The 27,787-nt window shown below is 35.6% G+C and overlaps 2 protein-coding genes and 1 long non-coding RNA gene across 5 annotated transcripts; all 3 read left to right on the top strand.

The window, feature by feature from the left end:
* Positions 1-3,426: 3,426 nt before the first annotated feature.
* LOC129289492 (pentatricopeptide repeat-containing protein At5g04780, mitochondrial-like) lies at positions 3,427-5,809 on the top strand. The gene has a single exon (XM_054926264.1). It carries the CDS (start codon positions 3,510-3,512, stop codon positions 5,652-5,654), a length of 2,145 nt encoding a protein of 714 aa, XP_054782239.1. The 5' UTR covers positions 3,427-3,509; the 3' UTR covers positions 5,655-5,809.
* A 2,791-nt stretch (positions 5,810-8,600) lies between these two features.
* LOC129303979 (uncharacterized) lies at positions 8,601-10,587 on the top strand. Its single transcript, XR_008591568.1, has 2 exons — positions 8,601-9,529; positions 9,872-10,587. It is a non-coding gene; the product is annotated as an uncharacterized LOC129303979 (long non-coding RNA).
* A 7,376-nt stretch (positions 10,588-17,963) lies between these two features.
* LOC129288775 (transcription factor PIF3-like) lies at positions 17,964-27,585 on the top strand. Of its 3 annotated transcripts, none has more exons than XM_054925531.1 (9): positions 17,964-18,154; positions 22,950-23,180; positions 23,356-24,595; positions 24,692-24,793; positions 24,949-25,014; positions 25,346-25,411; positions 25,528-26,055; positions 26,570-26,663; positions 27,253-27,585. In XM_054925531.1, exons 2-9 carry the CDS (start codon positions 23,098-23,100, stop codon positions 27,261-27,263), a joined length of 2,190 nt encoding a protein of 729 aa, XP_054781506.1. In that variant the 5' UTR covers positions 17,964-18,154; positions 22,950-23,097; the 3' UTR covers positions 27,264-27,585. The 3 variants fall into 3 exon arrangements, with proteins under 3 accessions (XP_054781506.1, XP_054781490.1, XP_054781498.1); XM_054925515.1 differs by having other exon boundaries at positions 17,966-18,154; positions 26,570-26,696; XM_054925523.1 differs by lacking the exon at positions 17,964-18,154 and adding an exon at positions 22,355-22,821 and having other exon boundaries at positions 26,570-26,696.
* Positions 27,586-27,787: the final 202 nt, after the last annotated feature.

The raw sequence follows: 27,787 nt of genomic DNA, 5'->3' as shown, positions 1-27,787 counted from the left end.
AATAAAATAAAATAAATACTTAGGTGTTAGAGTATGAGTAAAAATTGTGTTAATAATATTATTGACACATTGGGATATGATCAATTGTAAATTAATTTTCTTTTGACACCATTCAAGCTTTGGAAAGCTTTGGAAGTGTTGTAACTTGAGGGGTAATCTTTGACCTCTCAAAGGTTGAGGTAATCGGGAGAAATTTATTTTATGCATTTGTATATGAATTAATTAATTATGTTGGTGAAACAAAAATATATATATATATATATATAAATTTAAAATAGTTGTTTGTAATGCATGTGGCTTTGTTGAGACCTTATGATTTGTGACCAAGTTAATTGTGACTTGGTATAAGTAATGAGATTGATGTTGATGATGATGTGCACAATCTTGACTATAAATTATGAATTATATATATGAGTTTTTTTTAAAATGCATTTTTTTATTAGTATGATCATATGGCGGGAATTCGTCTCAGTGAAGGAATTAACGATTACACAAAATCTATATGGTATTTGGCTATTAACCAATAATCCTAGGGGTTATAGCTGCTACTTACCTTGTAAGGTACTGTAGCATTATTCCTATTAAGGGACTTGACCCTACTGGCCTACCTAGAGTTTTGGGTAGAGCTAGTTTTGGGTATGACACCCCATAGTGTGTGATTTGGGGGAAACCGTGTTCATAAGTGAGTAAGGTAACCCTGGCCCGATAGCCTCTCATGATATGATTAAGGCTTTGGGTAGTCTCACCACATGGATGATCCCTTCCGGTTGTTTGCCCACGGATTTCATGTCAGAGGAAATAAGGGGGGATATAAGGAAGAGATTGATCATGCATATTATTATTATCATGCCATTTGAGTGATTGATGGCTATGTTGAGAATATGATTATAATTGTAGAAATGAGAACATGTAGTAATTATGCGAATAATGTATATGTGGCTATTTGTGCAAATTTTATACTTGACTTTATTCTTGAAATTATTCACATGAGTTAAATGTTAATGTGATTAACATGTTATTAATGTAATTGTTTGAATGGTCACCTTGATAAATTTATTAGTCACTTGCATTCATGATTAATTATCATGAATTTGTATAATTTAGATATACCTTGATTACTGAGTGGTTGTACTCACCCCTCTTTTTTAACATATTACAGGAGCTAGCTCATCTGAGAAGAACAGAGGAAGGGAGCATTAGGCCAAGTGATAATAATCACTTCTATAGGCCTCTCTCCTTTTATGTTGATATGTGTACTTAGTTTATGATATTGCCAATTAGGATAATATATTCTTGATCCATTTGCACTATGGGTTTTGTGTAGGATGGAAAGGTATTTTGGGCTCTTGAGATTGTGTTTTGATGCTTGTATTATATTAATAGGTCAATATATTTGTGCAAGTAAAAATAGTTATTATTATGCTTCCGCATATGTTTAATTGAATGATATGAGTTCTTAAAATATTTTAAAGACTTGGGATTCCTTTATATTAAATAGTTTGTGAAAAATAAATACATATTAAGAATTCATTTAGGTTAATCTCGTATTGTATAATCCATTTGGGTTAGTCCTTGATTAACCATGGTTAGTATGATGATTAAGTCTTAATTTAGGATGTCCGTTACAAAGGCCTTGTTGCTTAAGATTCGCTTAAAGTCTGTCTTTAATTATACAAGAGAATAAATAGACAATGGGTTACTCCAAATTAAAAGAAGTTTTTTTTTTTTAAATTAAAAGACAGGTCAAAGTGAACTCAAGGTACAACGATTTAATAGGTTACATATTGTCTTTCAACTCCAAGATAGGCCATACATCTAGCAACAAGGTCATTCAAAATACAAAAATAAAAAACCCCATTATGGGCTTCTTTAGCTAGAAAATTAGCCGCCCGTAAGATCTCCCTATTAGAATAAGATATCTCAACATTCCAATTTGAGATAATAAGTTTTTCTATCTTTACAATGTTAGGCCTTAAAAGATGATTAAGACCCCCACCCTATTTGGATAAAGTGAATAGCTTCCAATGAGTCAAAGTGGTATACAATTTTGTCCACCTAATATTACTTACAAAGCTTAAGACCCAAATGTAGAGTAGAGAGTTCCATTGCAGTAGTTGGAATAAAAGCCAATCTATTTTGAAAGCGTAAAACCTTATTGCCTTGAAAATCTCTTAAGACCCTGGCACATGTTGCATCTCCTTAATAGTCTATCGATCTATCCACGTCTAGTTGAAGATAACCCTCCGGACGTAGAGACCATCTAGCTTCTAATCTATCTATCCCTTTAAAGATCCTGTGCTTGGGTCTTCCATTTTCCATGGATTCAGCAAATTGCAATTTGGTACTATGTACAATATCAATTGCTTCAAGCTATCTTCCTTCTAATGTGCCTTTGCATATACTTTTCCATAAGAACCAACAAATGGTACGAAAGGTAGTTAACTAAGCTTGATTTGTGTTTGTCCCAAAACCATAGTTGTTCTGAACATTCCTCCTTAGCCATACTTGCAAATTTGAAGAGAAGAAAGATTGAACATGTAAAGGGTTAGTAGTATAAGACCAAACTTGTTGAGCAATCTTACAATCTCAAAGCATATTGATAATTGTTTCCTCACTATTGCACTCAAATGACCAATTTGCACTTATAAATATCCCTCTTGCTATCCTAAGAGAATTGGTGGGGAATCTCTCATGGAGAACTTGTCAGACAAGGTGTTTAATATTCGCAAGAGGTGGCCGCTTCCATAGCTTCCTCCAAATAGGCTTGATAGTATGATCTCTCCCTTGTTGAAGAAAAAAGTTAAGTAGACTTAATGTTAAAATTTCTATTAGAAGACACTCTCTGGAAAAAAGAAATTCTCCATTTGGGCGTTTGACCATCACAATCTTTTTGACAACCCATAAAAGTAGAAACTTGAGCCATTTATTGCAGTCCCAATCCCCATTGCTTTGAGTAAACTGATCTATATAAGCTCTGAGGTTAAGGAGGTGGTGGTTTTTGTCCACATAATGGATTAAAGACTTTTCAAGCGAGGTCCATAAATCCCACAAGGCTTTAGTGCTCCACCAATTATAAACTTTCTTGCCAACCATCGATATAAACTTCTCCCAAACAGTTACAATGCTCTTCCAAACGATAGAGGAGCTTTTTTTTTTTTTTTTTTCCCATGACAAACAGGTAAATACCATTATCACATTTGTACTGTGACCCAAAGAGCATTAGATTTAGTTGCTAATCCCCAACTTAATTTTATAATGAAAGCCAAATTCTATTGATATAAGTCCTTAAACCCTAGACCACCTTCCACTTTATTTTTTGAAAGTATCTTAGCTAATAACGTGCATCTTTCTACCTTCTCGATTCTAATAAAAATTCCTCCTAAATTTTTAAATATCATTCAGAATTTCCTTAGGTAAAAGAGTAGACTGCATGAGCAGTTAAAATGGCGTTGATGAGGATTGAATAATACTCCCATTTCCTTTCTATCCGGCCAGCCCACCACCAGAGTATGAAATTTCTATCCCCTCGAAAATTCAGGAGAAGACAAAGCTGTCCGATTTCTATTTCTATTCCCCTGTTTCACAATCTGTACCGCCAAGCCTCTTCGCCTCTGAACCCCACTCGGCTCAACAGCCTCCTTGACAATGCTGCACAGTATAAAAACCTCAAACACGCAACCCAGATTCACAGCCAAATCATCACCAGCAATTACGCGTCCCACCCATTTATCTTCAACAATCTCTTTCTCTTGTACGCCAAATGTGGTTTCATCGATCGTGGCCTTCTCTTGTTTTCAACCGCCGGTGATGATTCAAGGAACGTTGTCACTTGGACCACCCTTATTACTCAGCTATCACATTTTAAAATGCCATTCCTGGCCTTGAATTATTTTAATCGAATGAGATGCACTGGTATATATCCAAACCAATTCACCTTCTCTGCAGTTTTGCCTGCCTGTGCCGATACAGTGGTTGTTACTTACGGTGAACAGATGCATGGTTTGATTTGGAAACACGGGTTTGAAAGCGATACATTCGTAGCAAGTGCGTTGCTTGATATGTATGCTAAATGCTCGGATGTAAGCATGGCAGAGAAGGTGTTCGATGAAATGCCAAGCAGGAGTATGGTTTCTTGGAATTCTATGATTGTGGGGTTTCTCAAAAACAAGTTGTATGACCGTGCAATCGGGTTTTTTAGAGAGGGTCTCAGGGAGACTGAGGTTGATCCGGATCAAATAAGTTTTTCGAGCGTGTTGAGTGGTTGCGCTCACACGGCTAGATTCGATTTCGGGAAACAAGTGCACGGAAACATTATTAAGCGTGGTTTGATAACAGTGCTTTATGTGAAAAACTCGCTGGTAGACATGTACTCAAAATGTAGGTTGTTTGATGATGCAATGAAGCTGTTCTATAATATCGGAGATAGAGATGTTGTTACCTGGAATGTGATGATCATGGGATGTGTCCATAATGACAACTGTGAAGCAGCCTGCAGTTATTTCCAGGCCATGAGAAGGGAAGGCCTGTCACCCGATGAGGTTTCATACTCTTCCGCTCTTCATGCTTCTGCTAATCTTGCAACATTGACTGAGGGTACTTCGATCCACGCCCAAATCTTAAAAACCGGGTTCACGAAGAATGCATGTATTCTCAGTTCAATGATAACTATGTATGGCAAATGCGGGAACTTGTTTGATGCTTGTCGGGTCTTTGAAGAAACTGAGGATCATAATGTGGTTTCATGGACAGCTATGATAGCAGTTTACCAGCAACACGGCAGTGCAAATGAAGCGATTGAATTATTTGAGAAGATGCTAAAGCATGGAATTGTGCCAGAATATATTACTTTTGTTTCAGTGCTGTCAGCTTGCAGCCATACTGGACAAGTCGAAGTCGGATTCAAGTACTTCAATTCCATGGCTAACATCCATAATATTAAACCCGGACCTGAGCATTATGCTTGCATGGTTGACTTGATTGCCCGTAATGGTCGACTGAATGAAGCAAAGAAATTTATAGAATCAATGCCAATGAAGCCTGACTCATCAATTTGGGGAGCTTTGCTTGGAGCATGCGGAAAGTATGGCAATGTAGAAATGGGCAGCGAGGTCGCAGAGAGGCTTTTTGAGTTGGAACCAAATAACCCAGGAAATTATGTGCTGCTTTCTAATATCTATGCACGACGAGGGATGGTGGAAAAAGCTGACGAAGTTAGGCAATTAATGGGGATTAATAGAGTGAGGAAGGAAACTGGATGTAGTTGGATTGAGTTTAGGAACCAGACCTTTGTATTTACTGTCAATGATAAGTCACATTCAAGGACGGATGAGATTTATGAAATGCTGAAAAAGTTAAAAGAGTTGGCAAAGAAGAGAGGATATGTGGCTGCGATCCAGTTTGCGACCAACAGCGTGGAAGGTTCTGAAGAACAGAGTTTGTGGAGTCACAGTGAAAAGCTAGCTCTAGCATTTGGTCTTCTGGTCCTCCCGAGCGCGTCTTCAATAAGGATAAAGAAAAATCTGAGAACTTGTGGTGATTGTCATACAGTGATGAAGTTTGCCTCAGAGATTTTTGAGAGGGAGATCATTGTGAGAGATATCAATAGGTTCCACCGATTCACCAACGGTTTGTGCTCTTGTAAAGATTATTGGTGACTGAAACCAAATGCTTAATTTCGAAGGCTGCCCACTAACACCCTTTATTCACCACTGTTCTGAAAATGACTTGAGGTATACTGCAGGAAAAATGATATTTAAGGCCTTCTCAACAAAATTTATTACAGGAATAAAGGCTCATTAGTTTTGCATCAGATGTTGTTTTGTGAATACATATATATGTTGTTAAGGTTTAACTTTTAACAAGATATGCATATTTTTACAAAACAATTTCACAAGCTAAGATTTAACTTTTAGCACTAACATATTTCCTCCGTCTCTATATATAAAATGTTTTTGACTGAATTTCGCATACTAATAAAGGTTTGTTATTTAGTTAAACTTATATAAAAACACAATGATTTTTTAGTTTTACTCCTAATGATATTATAATTAATATCATGATGGTGGTAGAAAAAATATACAATTAATGATCCATTCTATTTTTTAAGATAAAAGTAAAATTATTTAATTACTCAAAAATATCATTGCCACTCCTTATATTTAGGGATAAAATAAACTTATAGAAAATACTTTATATATAAAAACAAAAGGAATATGCATGTTTTTATAAGAAAATATTATATGCAAAACTGACGAGCCTTGTTGTGATACATTCTTCTTAGAGGACCTTAAATAACATTATCCCTAAAGTGTGTATGGTGGGTATTGTGGTTCTGGTACACATTCATTTATGAGGGGGGAGACGTAAATTAGCTTCTCTATTGCGTTTCAGCAGCATCACATAAACCTTTCAGAATAAGTTTGGATGGTCTAATACACAATGCTAACATAGCAAAGGGGGGAAAAAAACTTTTCAGACACAGTAGCGTACCACTAGGAGACATGGCAGCGCCGTATGCTATGCTTCGATTGGAGGCTAGTTAAATGTATATTCTCAAAATGTCCCGTTTGATTCAACTATGGAAAAAGAACTGGAATGGAAAGAATTTGTGTAATGTCAGTTATACATGTAATGATTATCACTTAAAGTGTCGCTTTTCATTCATGATTTAATTGTTTTTTTTATTCTACCCCAAGATCTAAGAAAACTTTCATTTCTTTTCAATTGAGTCCATTCGTGTGATGTTTTTTTTGCCTTTGAAAGAAGAAGTGGAACAGGCTTAGAGGGACGGCCCACAAATAGGCGTTTTGTTTTGTAAGGGTTGGGCTAGGCTGATTCAAGATTTCTCCGCCTTGCTTAAAAATGATCAAGACTTGATGTATTGTTCCGGGGAGGGGGTGGTTGAATGATAAATTAATAATTTAATTTAATGTTCTTGATTTAAGGGTTTAGGTGGGGCAGCCCTAATGCCTAATTGACACCTCTTTTATAATTTAAATGATTTCCATTCCACGTGACATGCAACGTACATGCGTGAGTGCAACTTTGAAAAGTTTGTAGATTCTACTTTTATGATTTAATCCTTACAGACGTTTCAAAAACCATCGTCCACGAGTTCTATAGATTGGGAAAGCCTAAAATAAATCTAAATGATTAAAAGCAGCTCCGATCACTAAATACAGGATAAAAGTGTATTTTTATTTTTAAAATATTTTTCAAGAAGTATCTAATACTTTAAACTATTAGCTAGAAAAATTTTATCTTTAAAATAATTAAAATAAAATATTTTTTCTTTTTCATTAAATTTTTTAGTTGTTAATATTGAAGTCCTGGTTAATATTTTTAATAGTTGGGAATTTGATGATAAAGATAAAAATACTCTATTTTAATTACTTTAATAGAAAAATTACTTTAATAAATAGTTTAAGTTGTTTGGTATTCCTCATAAAATATTTTTTAAGGGCAAAAATGTAACTTTACTCATAAATGTTATACACTACTTTTTACTGTCCGGCTCAACTCGTAAATTACTGTAGACTCTTGCCTTGATATTATTAAATTTCTTATATTAAGGAGAGGTTTTAGGTTTATTTAATTTCTTCTTCTTCTCTCTCTCTCTGTTTTTCAATCCCCAATCAAATTGCTTTTGTTTTATCAAAATAATTTAAACTACTTGGTTAGATACTTTCTAAACTTATATATTTATAATCTATCTTTTAATTTTTAAATGTAAGATTTTTTTAATATTTTAATAGGTATTGAAGTCTGTGGTTATATACTTAGCTGCTCTATATATATTTGCAATGGCTTGTTCCCAAAGGAACCTCTCTGTTTTTTATTCTTTGATGCTTTTTTTGTTTAATCATATAGCTGGAATTGGTAAGCAATTGTCGCTACCATCAAATTTGGCAAGGTCTTAAAAAAACTTAGAGAACTCGTTAACCAAGATGAAGTTTACTGATCTTGTCTTCATTTATCTTTCCTCTTTGATCACCTTAAAGAACGGATTAATTTGAGATAGTTGATAAAAACTTGTTGATTCTTTTCATAAAATTGAATCGTTAATCTTTCCTCTTTCCTTTAAAGCCAATTCCACCGATGCCACGGAGTTGGCGCCACCAGCAAACAAGATCCAAAATGAGAGCAAGTCACTACAACCAATTGATATATTATAATATGCTGAAACTTGCAATTACCACACGCAGTCAATATATGGTGATCGAGTTTCTTATTACTTTATATCTATATATATATATATATATCTCTCTGGAAAAACGTAGTTTCAACAATGATTTAATTAGCCGCTTCTCATCATGAACAAATTGTAATATATGGGGAGCAGTTTCACCAGCAAATCTTGACTTAATAGCCCGATGTTTGGAGTGAGCGCGCGCGTGTATCCTAGCTGTATATCGTATGATCGTGCGATCAAGTTGTGCTGTACTACAGAAGCAAATCCATGATCACATTTCATGCACTCAACTTGATTCTTTTCATCGGAAGTATATAGTCCAAAAGCTCAAGAAAAAGCCAGCCAATCAACGCACACAGGTTATCGTGAATGACGTCTCACATATGTCTAGGGAACAGCACATAGAACGTAACAGCCTGTCAATACAGGTATGTGATATGAAATCTTTTTACCGGTCATATAGAAGAATGAATTTCATTTTTCGAAATACATAAACAATATCATGCTTAAGTCTGTACAGAAGCCATGGTTTTGTTATGTGTGTGTGTGTGTGTGTGTTGTTGTTGATGAATGTGCGCGGTTCATCATCTCTTTCATCTACGAGGTGTCGCCACTTGAATTAAGCACCACTAGTCTGACTGATTGAGAATGACACCACAACAATAGCTCAGATTCTGTGGCAGATATTTTTTTTAAGCTATAGATCAAATCAGAAAACATCCATGGACTTTGTAACGGTTGATACAGAGACACAACACCTATTCCCATCCCGGTGCTTTCCAGTTGTACTCTTTCCCAAACTGTTTCATATGCGAGTTAATTTTAATTTTGCTCTTCATTTCAGGTTTACTCATCATGGGCTGTGTGATATAATAGTGAAAGGCGATCGAGCGCTTCACACATATACTTAAAAAATTCACACGTTTTGACCATTTTCATCAACACAAATATAATGGGTGTGCTAGCCGCTATACGCACTGCTCGATCTCCTCTTCTGATCTCTATGATGCATGCATGCTTCCCCGTGATCTTAGCGACTTATATATTTAAAGTACTGGAATATTCTGTCTGATAATATCGGATAGCTAATTCTGGTATTCCAGAGTGAAGCATGATAGAATAAGTAATTATAAATGGGTTCAGATGGGTCATGGGTGAAATAAAAGTGGTGGTGGTTGTTTGCAGCGGCTAGCTAGAAGATGCTTGTTCATTCATGCGCATGCATTGATGTGAGATTAATTATAGTCATGTATTTATAGGCACAAAAAATAGATGCAGGTTTGATGGGTGTTGGGATCATGTGCGGACTGGGAAGAAGCAGACACGAAAGGTGAGCAGGTGAGAAAACATGACTCATATTTGGTCCAATTTATGAGGCTCCCCGACCAATACTTTGTATATAAATTATCAGGTCCACCACCTTTCATCATTCAGCACACACCACATTTATTAACATTATCTTCTATTCCTCTCAATTTTTATGTTGCATCTCCCGATCATCTGAATCTCTTGCAAGAGTGCAGTCTAGATTACGTAATTTGTACAACTACAGGTATCAATGTGGTTTCAATTATACATGCTGGCAAGGCAACGCAAGAAGCTCCAACTAAAAAAGTAGATTGAAATTAAAACAGGGATTAAAAATATTGGATTGACTCTTTGTCTTTGGATGCTTGAAAGTGGAGGCGCGCAGGTTAAGTGGTGGTGGCAGCGGGAGATGATTCCGTGGTGGGAGCAGGGAGACACGTGGCAGAGAGGCGGGAGAGCCGTGATGACGCATCGCAGACCAGGAAGGCACGGTGGGCTCATGCACGGCACGACGCGCAAGAATGAGCTATTGGGCGACGTCAAGTCAGGGGGAACACACAGAAACAGGGCGTCACGTGAATTCCACGCCCGCCCGATCAACAACTCACTTTGTTGGGTCAATTTTTGAATTTTCAAAATTTTTCTCAACGCAGGTAACAAAATCATCCTGCTGCCCCTGAAAATAGCGGTTCATGCACCACAGAAATTGAGGAGGGAATAAAAGATATGTACATAGTCATAGATGCCCCCCTTGCGGGTCCCGCGAGATATAGCCAAATCCCTTACCGGGTCAGGAAGGGTCCAAGTGGTCATCGCCCATGCTCCGTGTCTTCTCCTCTGGCCCCACCCCCCATTCCTGTTATTATTGTTAACAAACATGTATGGAATGGAGGCGAGAGTTCACAAGTTTAGGATTACTAACGATTGACGATGGCCTTGTCTGTTGCCTCGGCCAAAGGCTGATTAATTGATTTAATCATGAATGGGGGATTAGGATTATGCGTTGCTGTGTTTTTACAGGACAGGCAGACATCCATTTCCCTCGCTCATTATCTCATTCACTCAAATCTAATCTCTTTCTTAATTAATTCACTTTATCTGTTAATCCCCCACCCTTTTCCGTGCTTGTTTATCCATAGGTCCTGAACATTCTACACTAATGATTCGTGAGTGGTCCCCGCCTCTCTCTATTTGTTTCCAGAGCTGATGATTTTGGTTTCGAGATTCTTAATCAACAAATTAAAGGAATTCTTGGAAAAGGCAACAGTGACTTGCTCGAAACAAAGGGCCGCAGTGGCATTTCAGTGCCCTCCATTAAATCAAGGGGGACCACTCACCACATGTAAAAAGAAAATGATTATACCTGGCCTAACAATCTCTTAGATTCTCCTCATTCCCGTCTTTATTATAAGGGAAAATTGCCCATCACGACTCACGGCCAAACTAATTGCTAAAAAGGAGTTCAAGTGTTTTGGAAAATGAGGTCCTTCCGTGTCAATACTGTAGTGACATTAAAAGATCAGAGTGTCCCTAGAAAATCAGATTTTAAAATGAAAAAAGAACATTCGACCAGAGGAATTTTGCAGGCAGTGGAATGGACGGACGAAGAAGATGAAGAATTGACAGCATTGATAGCTTGTTAACTTCTTGGTGACTTGAGGAGTAATTAGGGCGATGGTGATGCCCAGGCGAAACCCGTGGCAGTATTGGAATTTCTATAGCTTTAGGTCAGAGGTGCGTCCTAAATAATTATCATGAAAACTTAATGTAGTAAGATCTAAAATTGATGAAATAGAGGCTTTGAAGCATTTTTAACCCATATGCACGGTATCTGCAATTGAATGTAATAAGTCTTTAGCTATATGCAATCAATTTTCACATGTGCAAATAAAGAGTGTTGAGTTTTTTATGATGACGATAGAATATATTTGAATAAATAGGTGTTCTTGAACTCTGTATGCTTAATTTATTTGAATATGCATGTTGGTTATTATGAAAAATTGATGACACCGAAGTTCTAAAACATTAATCTTAACCCATATGCAAGACATTTGTAGTTGAATGCACTAAGTCTTCAATTATATGTAATCAGTTTTCATGTGTGTAGATTTCTTCTACACGTGTCGGAAGTATTAAAGATGGTTGCGTGTAAAGGAAAGATTAGTTGCATATCCTTGATGTCATTTGCATATTTTAACTTTGATTTGAGATTTATTAAGTAATGTTTTAGTGAAATTTATTTATAAAAACCTAGGATCCTATTTGAATAAGGGCAATTAATTGTGTTCAGTAAGAGAGATATTACACTTGTGATTGGTGGCCATAGGAATGTCTCATTTTGAAAATCATTCCACTCCAACTCAAACAACTTTAGCATGTCATGAGTATCGATTGGCATTATAGTCATATTATATATCTTCTCTTGTAAACTAGCTTTGTAACACTCTTTAACATATGTGTATGCATTAACTCTAACATATTTGATAGCTGCACATGCATGTGGGCATGGTGTATCAGACATTTGTCATACCTTGCAAGTGCACTTTATGGTTGCAAGATTGACATTGATGTGAACTTCTCCAATTACAATCTTGAATATATGCTTTGAATGCTATATAATCACCATCCTCTTTGCACGCAATACATACTCCTTTAACTTAAATTCTGTATTAGGACTAACTCCATTACTCTGCAATTTAATAGCTTCATTGCCAACAAACATTTTTTTAGCAAGCTTCTCTCTACGCTCATTTAACAATGTAGCTACTTAATGTTTTCTCTTAATCACAAGCCATGCATTATAGAACTTAGTAAGATTTAAGGTTATATTGTCTCATCTCCAAAATGAAAACTGTGACAATGCCTAATGATCAGTATCATCTTGATCTTCAATCTACTTGCCTAGCTAAGAGCTAAAAGAATGCATGTTGGCCATTGTTCTATCAAACTTACCATGAAGTCTAGCATATGCAATTGCATTCAACAAGTTCAATGCATCCTCCTTTCTCATAATAATATTACATCTACAAGCTCAATTTTTTTTTTCATATTCTATATTGAAGTTTTCTTTCATGTACCTATAACAAAGTGCATGCCTTTCACCTCCTAAAGATAGCTTTTACAATATATATTATGGTATTATGCCTATCCAATACTATTATAACTTTCACATCACCTACAATATCTTTAATGTTCTATATGAACTAAACCTATTCCTTATTGGTCTCCCCACTCACAATAGCACATGCAATATGCAAAAGCTCATTATCTACATCATGTGCAGATGCAGATAACATAGTACTTTGATATGGACCATTAAGTTGACTTCCATCAATATATAGTATAAGTCAACAATCATTTAGAAATCCTTCTATACAACCTTCATATGATATGAACAACCTTTTAAATTTATGGTTAAATGATGTTGCCCATTTAGCGACGGTTATTGGGTCCACTTCAACTAGTCTTTAGCAAAACTAATGAATCACCATGTTAAATTGGATAGGAGATCCTTGCGTATTTTCCATTTTCCTTTCCATGCTTAATCATAAGACAATAAATACCATAACCCTTATACAAGTCTCGCCTTATCTCATTTGGTGCTTTATCCAGTAAATGCCTCAAACCATCTTTAATGATAGATGAAGCCAATGTAAAAGTGAATTTTTGATGAATTATGAGATTATCCTGGGTTGAGTAAATGTGCTCATTCTTAAAGGAATGCACATATAAGAACTTTAAACTATGGACACCTATCGTTTATGCACTTTACTATCATACCTCTTACATGATTCTTTGCATACTTGTACACAAACTTGTGTGCCAAATTATACTTGTAAAACGATTTTTTAAATACACCTACATTGTTAAATGTTTACCGCAGTCCTAAAAGCAAGTCCTTCCACTTAACTGCACCATGCTTAGGAAAAGAAGCAAGAGCACGTTGAATTAAACATGAAAGCTCTTGACTTTCCTTACTTGATGAAGATTTAATAATAGATAATCCAAAAGAGGTTTCTATACATTCTAACTCTTGTGAATTCAGCATAGGTTCAACTTTATTTACACAATTATTTACACCTTCAACTATATAAACATGCATAGATTTTTCATTAAGGCCTCGTTTAGTATGATGGAATAGTTTTTGATGGAATTGGAATTGGAATTGGAATCAGAATTGGAATCAGAATTGGAATAGAATTGAATTATAAAAGTATGTTTGGTATGTCAGAAAAATTAGATGGAATCCTTGCATTACTTTTGTTTGGTATGCAAGACATGAAAATGGAATTATACTTAAAAGACAAAAATACCCCTATATAAAAATTAAAATAAAACATAATAAAAACTTAATTGTGTACCAATTTTCTTATGTATTTTATATATTAATGAAATATTATATATAAAAAAATATATATAAATTATACCAAAAAAATATTATAAATATTATACCAAAAAAATATTATAAATATATAAATTATATACAAATATTATATATAATACTATCTTATATATATATTATAACGCTTTATATATAATGAGAAAAAATATCATTCACCCTTTTATACTCCCTTTTTCTTTTTTTTTGCTAGCATATGAGGGTTTTATTTTTTTTTGAGGGCAAATTTGTCTTTCTGGAATTTGTATGAGGGCAAAAGTGTCTTAAATATTACAATTCCATAGAATTGCTCCCAATTCCATAGATTTACATAAGGAATCAAAATTAGCTTTTTTCCATAGAATTAGGATTCCCAGGAATTGTAATTCATATCTACCAAACATCACTTTATTCAGATTCCTATCCCAATTCCATTTCCATCTTCATAATTCCAACCTACCAAACATGGCCTAAATTTAACTGATTGTTGAATTCCTTCATCATCTTTTAAGGCACCGTTTGGGTATTGTACTTTTCACATCCCAAAAGCACTTTCCCACTTTTGAGATGTGAAAAGTTGTTCGAGTGTAGTTTAATAAGATTAAATATATTTTTTAAAAGTATTTTTGGGATGAGCTAAATGTGTTTTCTTAAAAGCACCATTTTGTTACTCTTGAAAAGTGAATTTGAAAAGTAAAATCTTATTTAACTATATTACCTTAAGTTTAATTTCTTATTCTTTTATTTAAAAAATAGTTAATTCATTAAAAATATAATTATTATTTAAATAATAATAATTAGACATCAACTTTTTAGCATTATAAATTTAATAATTAATTATGTTAATTTTTAGCATTAATGTATAATAAAATTATAAATCTTTATCACATATTTTAAAATTATAAATAAAAAAGTATAAATAATTAGAGATTAAGTTTTTAGCATTATAGATCAAATTTTATATTATTTAAAATCTTTATCACATTTTTTAAATATTTCAAATATATTACTTTTGTATAATAAAATTATAAAATTATCATAAATCAATGTTTTTGTTATAATTGTACATTTAAAAGCACGTTTCACTATTATAATCTAAATAACTTTTAGTTTATCAAATTGACTTTTAAAAAAATGCACCCAAACACAAATTTTATTATAACAATTAATTTTTATCAAATGAACTTCTAATAAATAAACTTTTGATAAACTAAAAATAAAACATATACTAAGTCTATCATAGTGGTTTCATCCAATTCTTGTAGCATGCACTTCAATTACAATCTTTTTGGTTCACACTCAAAACATGCATTTCAGTCAATTTACATTAAAGTACTTACTATTCTTTCATTTGCTCCACCGTCCACATATCGCATCTTCCCTTCATTATTAACAATGTTTCCCCCTATATGAAAGAAAGAAAATACCTTTTTTCCCTTCCTTACTCATAAGATGTTGTATACACATGCAATTTTTAACATAGAAGGAAACAATTCCATTAGACAAAAACTATAACATAATTTTATCAAATTCTATGTTTCGTGGCACTAATTCCTACAATGTACGGCAACACACTTATGGGAGGAGCAAGTGGCAAAGTAAGTGTGTGTTTGGATTAAAAAATTTGCAACTGAGGTTAGGATTCAACTGAGGTTAGCAAACTGAAGTTAGGAGAAAAGTCAGTGAATGTAACGTGATTTATGTTTAGATACTTTTTTGTTAGAAGTCAATTAAATAAACTGAAATTTGTTTGGATAATTTGATTCAAAAGCCAGTTGAGATATGTAATGACAAAAATAAAATTACAATTACAATTAATAAGTAAAAAATCTTAATATTTAAAAAGTTATAATTAAATGATAAAATTAAAAAAATATTCAATTATGAAAAAGATAAAATAATAACTATAATGAGGTTAATAAAATATACCTGGATGTGGAAAATTTATTAAAGGAGTTGATACATTATTATCAAATACTCGCATCATAAATATTTACTCAATAAACTTGATAAAATTAATGAAATCAATTTTGTTTTTGCTTTATTAATAATTAATAAATACAAATATACAAGTATAATAACCATAATTATAATTTAATAGTAAATACTAAATAAATATATTAAAATAGATATTCTGTACTGAGTAATCAAGCATACCATCAGCCAGAAAACATAGCATGTGCAAAACCATAAAAAGATTATTATAAATGGATGAGAGTTTCACAAACTTAAACCAATGGATTCAAGGTAGATTTGACAAACATAAATTACATCACAAATTTTTTATTCAATTATAAAAAATTAAAATAAATTTATAAATTATAAAATATTCAATTCATATAATCTATAATTTATTTTTTAATTATATCATGAACATGATATATCTGTTTTGATGATCTAAGTAAATTTAACAAGGATGTCTTACTGTTACCTATTACTCATGGTCATCTATATTTTCATCTCATAAATTAAATCAATGCAATATATATATATATATATATTTCATGAATTAAAATGCATTTTTATTAAGTAAATAGATAGATATGAAAAACATATATAACAAATTTGTGAGTACAAAATCCATATGCTTAATGTTAACATATTTAACCATTATTCCTTTAACAAGTAATTAAATAATTTATCAGCCCATTTTTCGCTGCCATTTTTCCTGAAACTGATCGCTTCTTTCACAAAATTACTGATCTTTTAGAGTCTTCTTTTGCTTCCCATTTCATAGAGAGTCCCCTTCATGCTTTCTTTACTCATTTAATGAACCAGATGCAGATCCCTTTGCTTCTTCTATTCACCTCTGTCATTCCATGAACTAGAGATAAAGACGAAAGACATGATAGTGGGAGCAAGTGGCGCTGCCTTGGACAGAAGATTTGCTAGCAGTGGCGGCGAGCACAATCTCTGGTCAGATTCAGTAGAGCAAAGGAGAAGGATGTGAAGAGCTTTCACGACTCATGAAGCAGAGCAAAGGAGATGTGAGGATCGGCCACCATGATCGTGAAGACTAAAGAGAGAGAAAACTGTTGAAAGCATTAAATGCTGCCAATGTCCATCACCAACGCTCGGTTAGTGTAAAAGCTCCTTCAAGTAGCTTTGTTGACAACGCTCGTTCAAACCCCCACGCTCGTTCAATTTTATTTTAATCCAAACAAAATTTTATGGTTATTTTATCTCCCAACCTAAGTTTGGGCCACTCCAACCTAAGTTAAGAAGTAAACCAAACATAGCCTAAATACTTAGTTCAAACTCTTTCAACAATAATGTAAAACTCATACAACTAAATTCCATTGTCGCCAAAAATAAATCGAAAATCAAATAATACCTCACCATTATCATTGAATACTCAACGAACTGACTTAACGAAGTTGTGAACTTGTTGTCAGATGCAATCGAACCTTTGTTTGATAGAATCAAACTTTGGGTCAGAGAAGATCACACACCAGAGGAGAAGAGCTTTGCATGCTTTTTTTCTTTCAAATATAATAAGGGCAAAATGATCATTATGTAAGTCTGATTTAATGCCAGAAAAATGATTAACTTTCTCAAATTTACTCAAGTCCTTATTCACAAATCAAATCTTGGTCAAGTTTTTTTTTTTGACAAGTTTCCCTCATTATAAATTGTTTTAGATACTTTTATATAAATTAAAAAAATTACATGATTTGATATGTTTAAAAATATTTAAATATTTCAATTGTCTATCTATTTATTTCTATTTTTATAAAAGAGTTAATAGAATTTTCACTCAAATAATGAGACCGTTATTAAAATTATAAGAATAACAAAACATTTAATATCTTCACATCTTATCTTATATACAAAGTTGTATCATGACCAAACCTTAAAAAAAAAAAAAACCAAAAGAAAACGACGCTGCTATTAAAAATGTTTCTCCAGCAAAGAAGGGGATCCAGAAGAAGAATGCCATTTTTTTTTTTTTTTCACTTTCCTTCTTGGTCATCTACGAATTGAATTTAATAAGGTGAGGGGATTAGTCAAAAGGCCTTTTTAATCCCTGATATTATATCCGTCATCTTTAAGCCAGATTATGGTTGTTAATTACTGAGTTGAATTGAACTGAAATATATTTGCCCAACAGTGTCACTGTCCGAACAGATTACAGCGCTGGGGACATAGAACTCAGTCTCAGGCGGTGCTGCAGCCTTCAGCTAAAGACGGCTTCCCATAGAGTGCAAGATAAAACTGCTGATCAGGACCAGCGCAAGGCGCTCCAGTCTGCGTCCTCCTCCTCAAGTGCTTCCAAGGTATGCTCGATCCAATATTTGATTATGTTTACTGTATTTTTCTCGTGCAAGCCGGGGTCAATCCAACGTTTTCGGACGAAGCCGATCATGGTGCTTCCCGAATCACGATCATTCTCTGCTCTGCACCTCCACTGAGGCCAGTCGATTTCATTAAGAAATTCCACCGCATACTCCCTCTCTGGCTTTCCTTAAATCGATTTCTTCACCTCTTTCAAGTTCATTGACGTCATGGCCTCCGGTACAGAGAAAAAAAAACCCTGTATATGGTCTTCTCCGCAATCGCTAGCAACTCGAAAATAACATAGTGTATTCTTTGCTTCTTCTGCGTTGTTGAGGAAAAATTTGGTCGCTATACGAGGATCTCACATTATTATTTTCCCCAGTAATTTTGGTTTAACTTGGCGAGCATTACTTGGCACTTGAGAGTCCATCAAGAAAAAAATGCGATAGACAATTAATCGTTTGTATCAGAGAAAGAAAAGTGCCAATGTGTTCCGTACGGGCACCGCTCATCTGTTTTTATCCGTTCCTTTTGAAACTTGCAAGTTATAACCCAGATTCGTGAGTTTCATTGTTCTGTGCATTTTAATCACTGATGTTCCTAGGCTACAGACTTATCTTCCCCCCGAATTATGACCCTATTTATATCCCTGATCATCGCTCGTCATTTGGTCATCTACATACATACATATATATATTCTTCAGGTAATTGCAAAGCTAGCATGATGCAGATCTTCTCTCCATTCCTCTTAACTCATGTGCTTCTTTTTTATTCTTTATATCTACCTTGGAAACAACCCCGCAAAAGAGGGGGGGGGGGGACAAGTCTCACGTTATCTCTAGTGAGAACCCTTGAATGGATCGGACTCCAGGGACGGAGAACACGTACATAGCGGTTTGGGCGGAGTCATTTAAGTATGGGAGCACGAAACTGGCGACGCAAGGAATGGGGAGCTTAAGCACTTTATAGATCGAGAATTTGATGCCATAGATGATGAATAGTTCGGTTTCAACTTTCAAATTTCAAACCAAGATCTTATAATTCCATTAATTTTTAAAACCCTGTCGAAAGCCAAGCTGGTTAAAAGATTTTATGTTGCTGATGGTTCTAGTTGCTGATACTGTGTGATATTCTCACCACTAACCGATGCATTAGTTTCATTATAAACAACTATGGAATTGCTGAGAAACCCAGAAAGTCAAAACAGGGCACAAGCAAAAGTGAGGTGAATGTTCGGCAAGCAAGGATATGCGAGTAAAACTCTCTCCAATCTGAAGTCATGACATCGATGAAAGGAGGGGAAGAAGAAGTCAATTCTGATATGAGCTGCCATTGAAGACTAAAAAGGAGGAAAGGAGTAGAGAAAGAGAGAGAATTGGGGAGGGTGAGAGAGGTCAAGAAAAAAGGGAGAGCGAGCATGGGTTGGAATTTTGTGAAGGTACAAGCACGTTGTTTTGCCTCAGTGGAGGTGCAGGCCGAGGACCGACTCTGCAAATAAAAAAAATAAAATCCAACGCATATTCCCTCTATATTTTCATCTTGTGAAACTCATTTACCGTTCACGCGGTCTTGGTAGTAGCTTTAAGTTTTAACCCCTCTTGCCATTTTTTTTTGTTGGGATTTTTTTGTGTGGCATTGGAAGAGGAGTGAAAGTGTTGGCGTGTTCGAAAATCGAAATACATATAACGGATTTTTTTTTTTTCAAAAATATTCATAATGTTTGTCAAGAGGAGTTGAGTTTGACTTTGGGTTATTCCAAAACTACAGATTTAGGTCGATACTTAGGAATGTAATTACATTCAAAGCCTGTTGATAAAAACACATTTGCTGACATTGTGGATAAAGTTAAATCTAGATTATCCTCTTGGAAAGCAACATCCTTCGCTCTTGAGGCCAAACAACTCTAGTCTCTACTATTATTATTGCCATCCTAAGGTATATTATGCAAACTGCTTTATTACCTGCTCAAACATCCGAAACTCTTGATAGGGCCATTCGAAGCTTCATCCGAGGTTCCATCAAGGAGAAGAAAAAATGCATCTTGTATCTTGAAATACTATTGGGATGAGTAAGAAACAGTGAGGTTTGGGCATTAAGCATGCTAAGGTTCAGAACTAGGCACTCCTCATAAAGTTTGGTTGGAAACTAATGACACTAAAAGACAACCTATGGGTTAGAGTTATACAAGGAAAATATAAGTGTGGAAATGACCTTCTCCCCCAAATCAAGAAGTCAAAATCAAGTTCTAACAAATGGTCTGGAATTAAAGCTATGTGGGATAGGGTTCAGGTGGGGATTGAAATTGTTAATATTGGTCAATAGGTCCGATGGAAATGGGAAAAACATGGCGATTTCTCAACTAAATCTTCGTATTCTCATCTTTACAAAGGACAGGAAGAGGTGATAGAAAGCGGGCTCTTATCTGAAAGATGAATATACCCTAGAGATGTAAATCTTTCATGTGGCTTCTTCTCCACAACAAACTTCTGACGAATGACGCGAGAAGATATAGGAAGATGACTAATGATGATTGGTGCCCTTGGTGCCTTAGCTTTACGAGCTGCATGTTATGGGAGATTGTCCTTAAACATTCCAATATTAGTGCAAAATTATCTCCTCTACTTATAAAGGAGTTTTCTTCAGGGCATCATGGAAAGAATGGATTTGTTGGAACCTTCAGGTTGCTGGATGAAAGATGACACTTGACTGGGATAATATTTTCTCTGAGTTGCTAGCAAATATGGTAGCGTGGTAATGTTCAACTTTTTGAACAGGCGAACAGGAGCAATGATAGTATGCATGCTCAGGTGACTTATATTACCTCAACTATGATGCAATAGGGTTAGTATGGATAAAGTGAATGTTACGGGCCAGATTTTGGAACTGAGACGAGAAACATGGCATGCCCCCTTGATTGGGTTTTGCTTAATGTTGATGGAACATACTCATCATCTCTCTTAATATGTGGATGTGGGGGAGTTTTAAGAAATAATACAAGTACTTTTCTTTTTAGATTTATGCATGGTAATATGGGAAAGACACCCTTGAAATTGAATTGTGGGCCATCCTCCTCGAGTTGAAGGAAACTTGGGATTTGGGATATCGGAAAGTTATTGTAGAGAGCAAGGTTTTAAAAATCGAACTGGTCATTGAACCGGACGAGGCATTGGTTCATGGTTCATTGGTCGAACTGTGGTCGAATCGGAGTCGAACCGGTTGATATTAAATTAATATATTTTTAATTTATATATCATAATTAAATAAAAAATACATTTAAATATGCATTTTTTTCAAAAATATATTATAGATGCTTGATAATATAATTTTTTTTATTGATAAATACATAATTAATATTAATTATAACTGAAGCTTTTCATTTAAATATCAAGAAAGATGTAATTTAATTTTAATTTTAATTTATTTTTTTATTTTTTTTAATTTTTTCCGGTTCTTTCATGAGAACCGGTCCGGTTTTTGTTCGGTTTTACCGGTTTTTGACCGGTTTAACCGGTTGTTGACCGATTCTCTGCTGACCGGTTTTTAAGGGTCGACCGAACCGGACCAGGAGCCGGTTCCCGGTTCAACCGATTGAACCGGCCGGTTCGGTTCGGTTTTTAAAACCCTAGTAGAGAGTGATTCTATCAAAATTATTCATCTAATTCAAGATTATTGCAATCCTTTGCATCAACATTTTACCCTCATTGAGGAAATTCATCAGACTTGGTAAAGAGATTGGGAGATTTCTATAAGACATTAATAGAGAGGGCAATGTAATAGCGGATCAACTTGCTAAGCTCACTTGAATGTGCTGGCCTGGTTTTCTTATATTTACTTCTCCACCTCATGTTATTGAACATTTTCTTTTAGCTAATTGTAATAACCCACATCAAATGTTGTTTGGTGTGCCCCCTGTCCCAAAAAAAAAAAAAAAAAGAACAGGGACTCTTGCTCCTTGGCCTTGTTGTGAAGGCCAAACTACCCTCCCATGTAGGCAAGTAATAGATGCGTGTGATCCAATCGCTCTTGACGAGGGTGGGTCTTGTTGAGAAGCATTGCTAGGTGACCGTTGGGTGTCCGAGAGATTTGATGGTGTTGTGGGTGGGTCCCACGATAAAGAAAAGGAAACTTAACCGCGATTGCTTGATTAACTATGGTTAACCCTGCCCCGGTTTTTTGGGGGTCTCTCTGTCTATTCTGGACACAGCCACCTCCGTGCGTGCATTTTACTGATTGGCCGCACTGTTCTTCTGCAGCTCTGCCAGTCTTTCCCGTCATCTGCATGCACTTGACTCTCTCCCTACTCTGAAATTTTGGGTTCTCTTTCTTCGAACCGAAATAAAGTCTTTGAAGATGGCTGTGGATAACATCCAGCGTAATTGACGAACGATCACTTCCATCCTGTTGCATTTGGATGATCAAACTTCGTTAATTCGAGGAACTTTCGTTGTCCGAATTTTTGTTTTCTTTTGGATGACCTGTTGAGGGTTTTACGGGCTATTCAGAGTTGTTAGCTGTGATTGGAGTTAGTTGACTCCGCCATACTCTTTGGCGAGAATTACTCCTGTGATTTTACTGGGAGCTGTAGTCTGGGGTTTTGTTTTGCTGATTATAAAATTAACCACATCGAATCTTTTTCAAGTCTTATGACTTACTTGGGTCGGTTTGGGTACGATATAGCACCTAAAAAATTGTTTGACTCATGCTCTATAATTAATTCAATTTTGTATTATAGTTTGGTTCGTGATAAGGACTTCAGCACTCAAAGAAATATTTTTATTTTGCTTACTACGGCAGGCTAACGTCGAGTATTCATTTCTTTCATCCTGAGTCGGCTTCCGAAGGCTTCCGAGCTAATATAGGATGTCGAAAGTAACAGTAAGTCCCAGGTGCCTCAAAGTGGGGAAGCGCTTCTGAGTATTACCCTGTGCTTCCATCGGTCATCATGCCTCTTTACGAGTTATACAGAATGACTAAAGCGAACCTCGAAGAGAAAGACAGCACATGTGCAACTGATCGATCTTCCGCGTAAGTTTTGTAGCGCCCACTGCAGTAAGCTTTTCATTCAGTTCATTTCATGTGTTTGAATTTGAATCTGTCATTTCATTTCTTTTTCTTTTTTTTTTGTGAACAATCCTTCATTTCATTTCACAATTGCTTGTTCATGTTCATTCCGTGTCCTCGTTCGTGTGTTGAAATGCAGACCGGAGAATGACTTTTTTGAGTTGGTTTGGGAAAATGGTCAGATTTCGATGCTGGGTAAGTCAAGCAGAGCAAGAAAGAGCCCCGTACATAAGAGTCTTCCATCTCACAGCTTACCATCTCACAGTCCAAGGACTCGAGATAAAGATGTAGGATTTGATGTCGATACAAGGATGGGTAAGGTAGGGGATTTAGACTCTGGATTGAATGAAATTCCAATGCCTGTTCCTCCGGATGAAATGAATTTAAGTCAAGATGAAGACATGATACCTTGGTTAACTTACCCAATGGATGACTCTTTGCAACATGAATATAGTTTTGATTTCACGCGTGATGTATCTGGGGTCACCGTAAACGAGTTCCCGGGTGCCTCAAATAATTTTGCTCTAATGGATAAAAGGTGTATCGGCAACCAGGTATATAAGGACTCTCACAAAAGTCCTGAGCATGATGTTTCAAGTTCAGAACAGGCAAATCCTACCAAGGTATCTTCAACTGGAGAAGTCGAGACTAGCAGGCCGAAAGGAAACAACAGCCAGTTATATCCACCATCATCGCAGCAATGTCAAACATCATTTGCATCTATTAGATCAAAAATATCAGATATCACTGAAAATAATACAAGTAATGCAATACTGCAATCACCTTGCGGGGAAATCACTCAGATTCCCTCTTCATCTAGTGGTTTTTGTAGCCTAAGTATGCAGAAACAAGATCCATTATGTCCTAGGAATAGTTCTAACACGATGAATTTCTCCCATTTTGTAAGACCTGCTGCTATTGTGAGAGCTAATCTTCAAAGCATCAGTATGATGTCTGGTTTGTCTTCTGCAAGACCAGTTAGCTTGGGAACTAGGAAAAAAGATGTTGATGCAAGTAGCAGTAACCCTCCTGAATCAATACTCGTTGATTTAGATAATCAAAAAAAGCTGGTCATGGACCTATCAAAGGCTGAGTTGAAACCGGCCAATCCAAAATCTCTCGGACAGAAGGATGATTTTGCAGAGCAGCATGACCCTGCCTGCAAAGAGGAGGGTGCATTTAAGAACGATCAAATTTCCAATCAAGTTCCCACGGAAAGTGGCACTAAAGGGCAACCAGCTGCTGAAAAAAACATGAACCCTGAAGTAGCCTCTTCCTCCATTTGCTCAGGAAATAGCATGAAGAGAGATTCAGATAATGCAGATAAGAATTTGAAGCGAAAAAGTCTAGATACTGAGGACTCTGAGTGTCACAGTGAAGTTAGTGTGTTTGCCTAACACTATTCTGTACGGCAATTTCGTTCTCTTTCGTTTATATTTTTCATTTTTGAAGCAAGAAAATATTTTTACTTGCAGGAAGTTGAGGAAGAATCAGTGGGTATCAAAAAGGCAGCTCCTGCACGAGGTACAAGTTCTAAGAGAAGTCGTGCAGCTGAAGTGCATAATTTATCCGAAAGGGTGAGCAGGGCCAACCACTGGTTGCGTGGTGTTAAATATGTTTTGAAGTAAAAAAAGAAAGAGCATTAGCACACAATTTTTGTCCATGAGTTCATGTTCTTGTGTTTCTGTTATATATGACTATTCATGGTACTCTTGTTGACTTTTGTATCCAGAGGCGAAGAGACAGGATCAATGAGAAGATGCGCGCATTACAAGAACTTATCCCAAATTGCAATAAGGTGATTTCTCTCGGGATTTAAATTTCGATCAGGGGATTACAAAATTTGTTCTTGTAGGAGTATTATGAACTTACATTGTAGGTTAAAGCAATAGATGTCAAATCTTGGAGCCCAGCATTTTGGGCAAGGCTGCAACCTTTCAATTGCATGTGAAAATATTACCTTTGGCAGAGTTAATTCTAATGGATATGACGGAAGCTTCATACCTTGAACATTAAACTTGCTGACCAAAAAAGAAAAAGAACATAAAAAAACGTAAAATCTTAACGCATTTATGTCAGGATCATATTGCTTAGTTGATTCTTTTTTTGCTGATTTTGTTTCCTCTTAGGTGGATAAGGCCTCGATGCTGGATGAAGCAATTGAGTATCTTAAAACACTTCAACTCCAAGTTCAAGTGACCTCTCTCTCTCTCTCTACCGCTCTTTTACCCTTATCTTTTAATTAATTAATTTATTTAGATTTTGAATTATCAAGTAATAGCATGGGTTCGTTTCCTATCTTTATATGCAGATTATGTCAATGGGAGCTGGTTTATATGCGCCTCCAAATCCGTTGATGTTGCACCCTGGAATGCAGCACATGCAGGCACCACATATGGCTTCATTCTCACCTATAGGAATTGGCATGCAAATGGGGTTAGGAATGGGTTATGGGTTGAGCATGCCTGAGATGAATGGTAGATCCCCTAGATTCCCTATGGTTCAGGTGCCCCAAATGCAAGGACCTCATTTCCCTGTTTTACCTATGCCTGGACCCACTGCTGCCTTGCATGGGATGCCAAGATCAAGCCACCAAGCATTCGGGTTTCCTGGTCAGGGATTTTACATGCCGATGCTAAATGCTCCAGGACTTTCTGTGTCAGGAGGGCCCGTCATGAACCCTTCAACTCCGGGACAAAACGCTTTAGGAGCTGCAGGAGTTGGGGAAACTGTTGATTCGGCTTCAGCCTCTAGTTTAAAGGATGCAATGCCAAATGTGGATTCACAAGTCATGCTAAGCACGGGTGTCAGTAACTCCACAATTCAGATGTCTACTCGGGTACTGCTCAATTTCTTGAGATGTTATGGGTTCAACATGCACTAAACATGCTAGCAGATTGACTTTTTACAGTAAGACATGGTATCCATTTATATATACAGGCTATCCACATAACAGGCCCTAATCATGCTGAATGCTCATCTTCTTTACATTCTTTACCTTTTACTGTTGAAGGACATGCTTGAGATGTTACATAATTTTTAAATTAGGATGAATCCCACAAAATTAACTTATAGGGACAGTTTTAAATTTCACACTACTAAAGGGCACTCGTGATTTTAGAAGCGTAGAAAAAGATAGAACTGTAAGGAACATTGAGAAGTTGGATGCAAATTATTCCATGCTTTGTCTCGTAATAGTGGATAAATGTGCAGATTCTGACCCTTCCTCCTATTTATTTGTCTATTATTCATTTGTTTAGCGTCTACTCTAATCGTATCGTTTACAGCTTTTCGCCTTATTTTTTGCAATTTATATCCTCTTGCCGATGTTCTTCTATCAACCATAATGGCAGTGTGAAGCAACGAATGTTGGAGTTGATCAGTCAGCACCAGTGCAGACTTGCGGGCATACCTCCAATATTAATGACAGTGGAGCTACAAATCCTGGTAAAGAAGATAACCTTGTGATTGGTAAATCTTGTAAGTATCATTAAGCACAAACACTCATCGACATCTAGATCTAGTCCTTTCATGTTTTCAACTTTTGACATATCTTAAGTTAACTAATAGCCACACCTCATATCTCACCATTCTTGCCCACATACAACAACCCGCTACACGATTGATATTGTTCATGACGTTCCTATTCATGACTTATGAACATATGATGTTCTCTCTTAATTTTATTTATTTAGGTGGAATCAATTGCCATTGCCAATAATATGGGAATCATGTTTTTGTCATTAAAATTTGAGGTAAAAAAAGGGTAAAAGCAAATGTGAAGTTTAATATTGAGTTGCAATGATTATGGCTTATAAATATAAATCATGCAAGTTCCTCATGCTCGCTTATAAAATATAAATAGTGAGAGCGTCCGTCTAGACCATTTCTCTAAAATCAAATTTTAATTAACAGTTAAAAAAACATTTAAATGTATGCAGCCTTGAGAGGAAAAGTTGTTATTTGTATTATTTAATGCCTGTAAGGGGTATAATTCCGTGTATATATGACCCCTATTATTTTGCTTTTCTTATAGGTAATGACTGACGCTCAGATCGTTGGCTGTTGAACTTCTTTGGATGATTCTTATCGTTATAAGTCCAACAACATAGAATATGTTAGAATCGGTGAGGATGACCCATTAAGTCTATTTTCAGAAGCCTAATTACTGGACTTTAGGATAAAAAAATTACAAATTCTAGTATAATGGATGATGACACTCATTTGTACATTCATTTGGTGACCTTCCAATTGATCAGTGCAAAAATTCAAATTCCGCGTAGAAATACGGACTACAATGTATCACTCATATTTTTCCTTGTGATTCTTTGTATTAATAAAATAATAGTGTTATCATTGACCATGGCAATCTCTGGTTTCCCTTTCCTACCTTGCAGAAACAAGGGGGAAAAAGTGACTCATGTCTGTAAGGCGAATTCTTATTGAAGATGCGCTTGCTTTCATGAGTTTCTTGCCGCGTACTGATACCCCTGTTGGGTTCGACTTCTAGTAATCTCTTTCATGGGAGCAATTCTTGTGTACCTGGACATGTAATTGTTTGCACTTATCAG

The sequence above is a fragment of the Prosopis cineraria genome, unplaced genomic scaffold (assembly GCF_029017545.1).
Source record: "Prosopis cineraria cultivar Desert tree isolate PC_DT_omini unplaced genomic scaffold, ASM2901754v1 PC1, whole genome shotgun sequence".
Classification (NCBI taxonomy): Eukaryota; Viridiplantae; Streptophyta; class Magnoliopsida; order Fabales; family Fabaceae; genus Prosopis; species Prosopis cineraria.
This window is presented reverse-complemented; position numbering and strand designations above follow the sequence as displayed.

Coding starts and splice junctions, on each gene's coding strand:
- LOC129288775 (XM_054925515.1), top strand. CDS start 23,098: ATGCCTCTTTACGAGTTATACAGAATGACTAAAGCGAACCTCGAAGAG. Junction 24,596..24,691: donor ACTCTGAGTGTCACAGTGAA/GTTAGTGTGTTT, acceptor TTTTACTTGCAG/GAAGTTGAGGAAGAATCAGT. Junction 26,056..26,569: donor CAATTCAGATGTCTACTCGG/GTACTGCTCAAT, acceptor CCATAATGGCAG/TGTGAAGCAACGAATGTTGG.
- LOC129289492 (XM_054926264.1), top strand. CDS start 3,510: ATGAAATTTCTATCCCCTCGAAAATTCAGGAGAAGACAAAGCTGTCCG.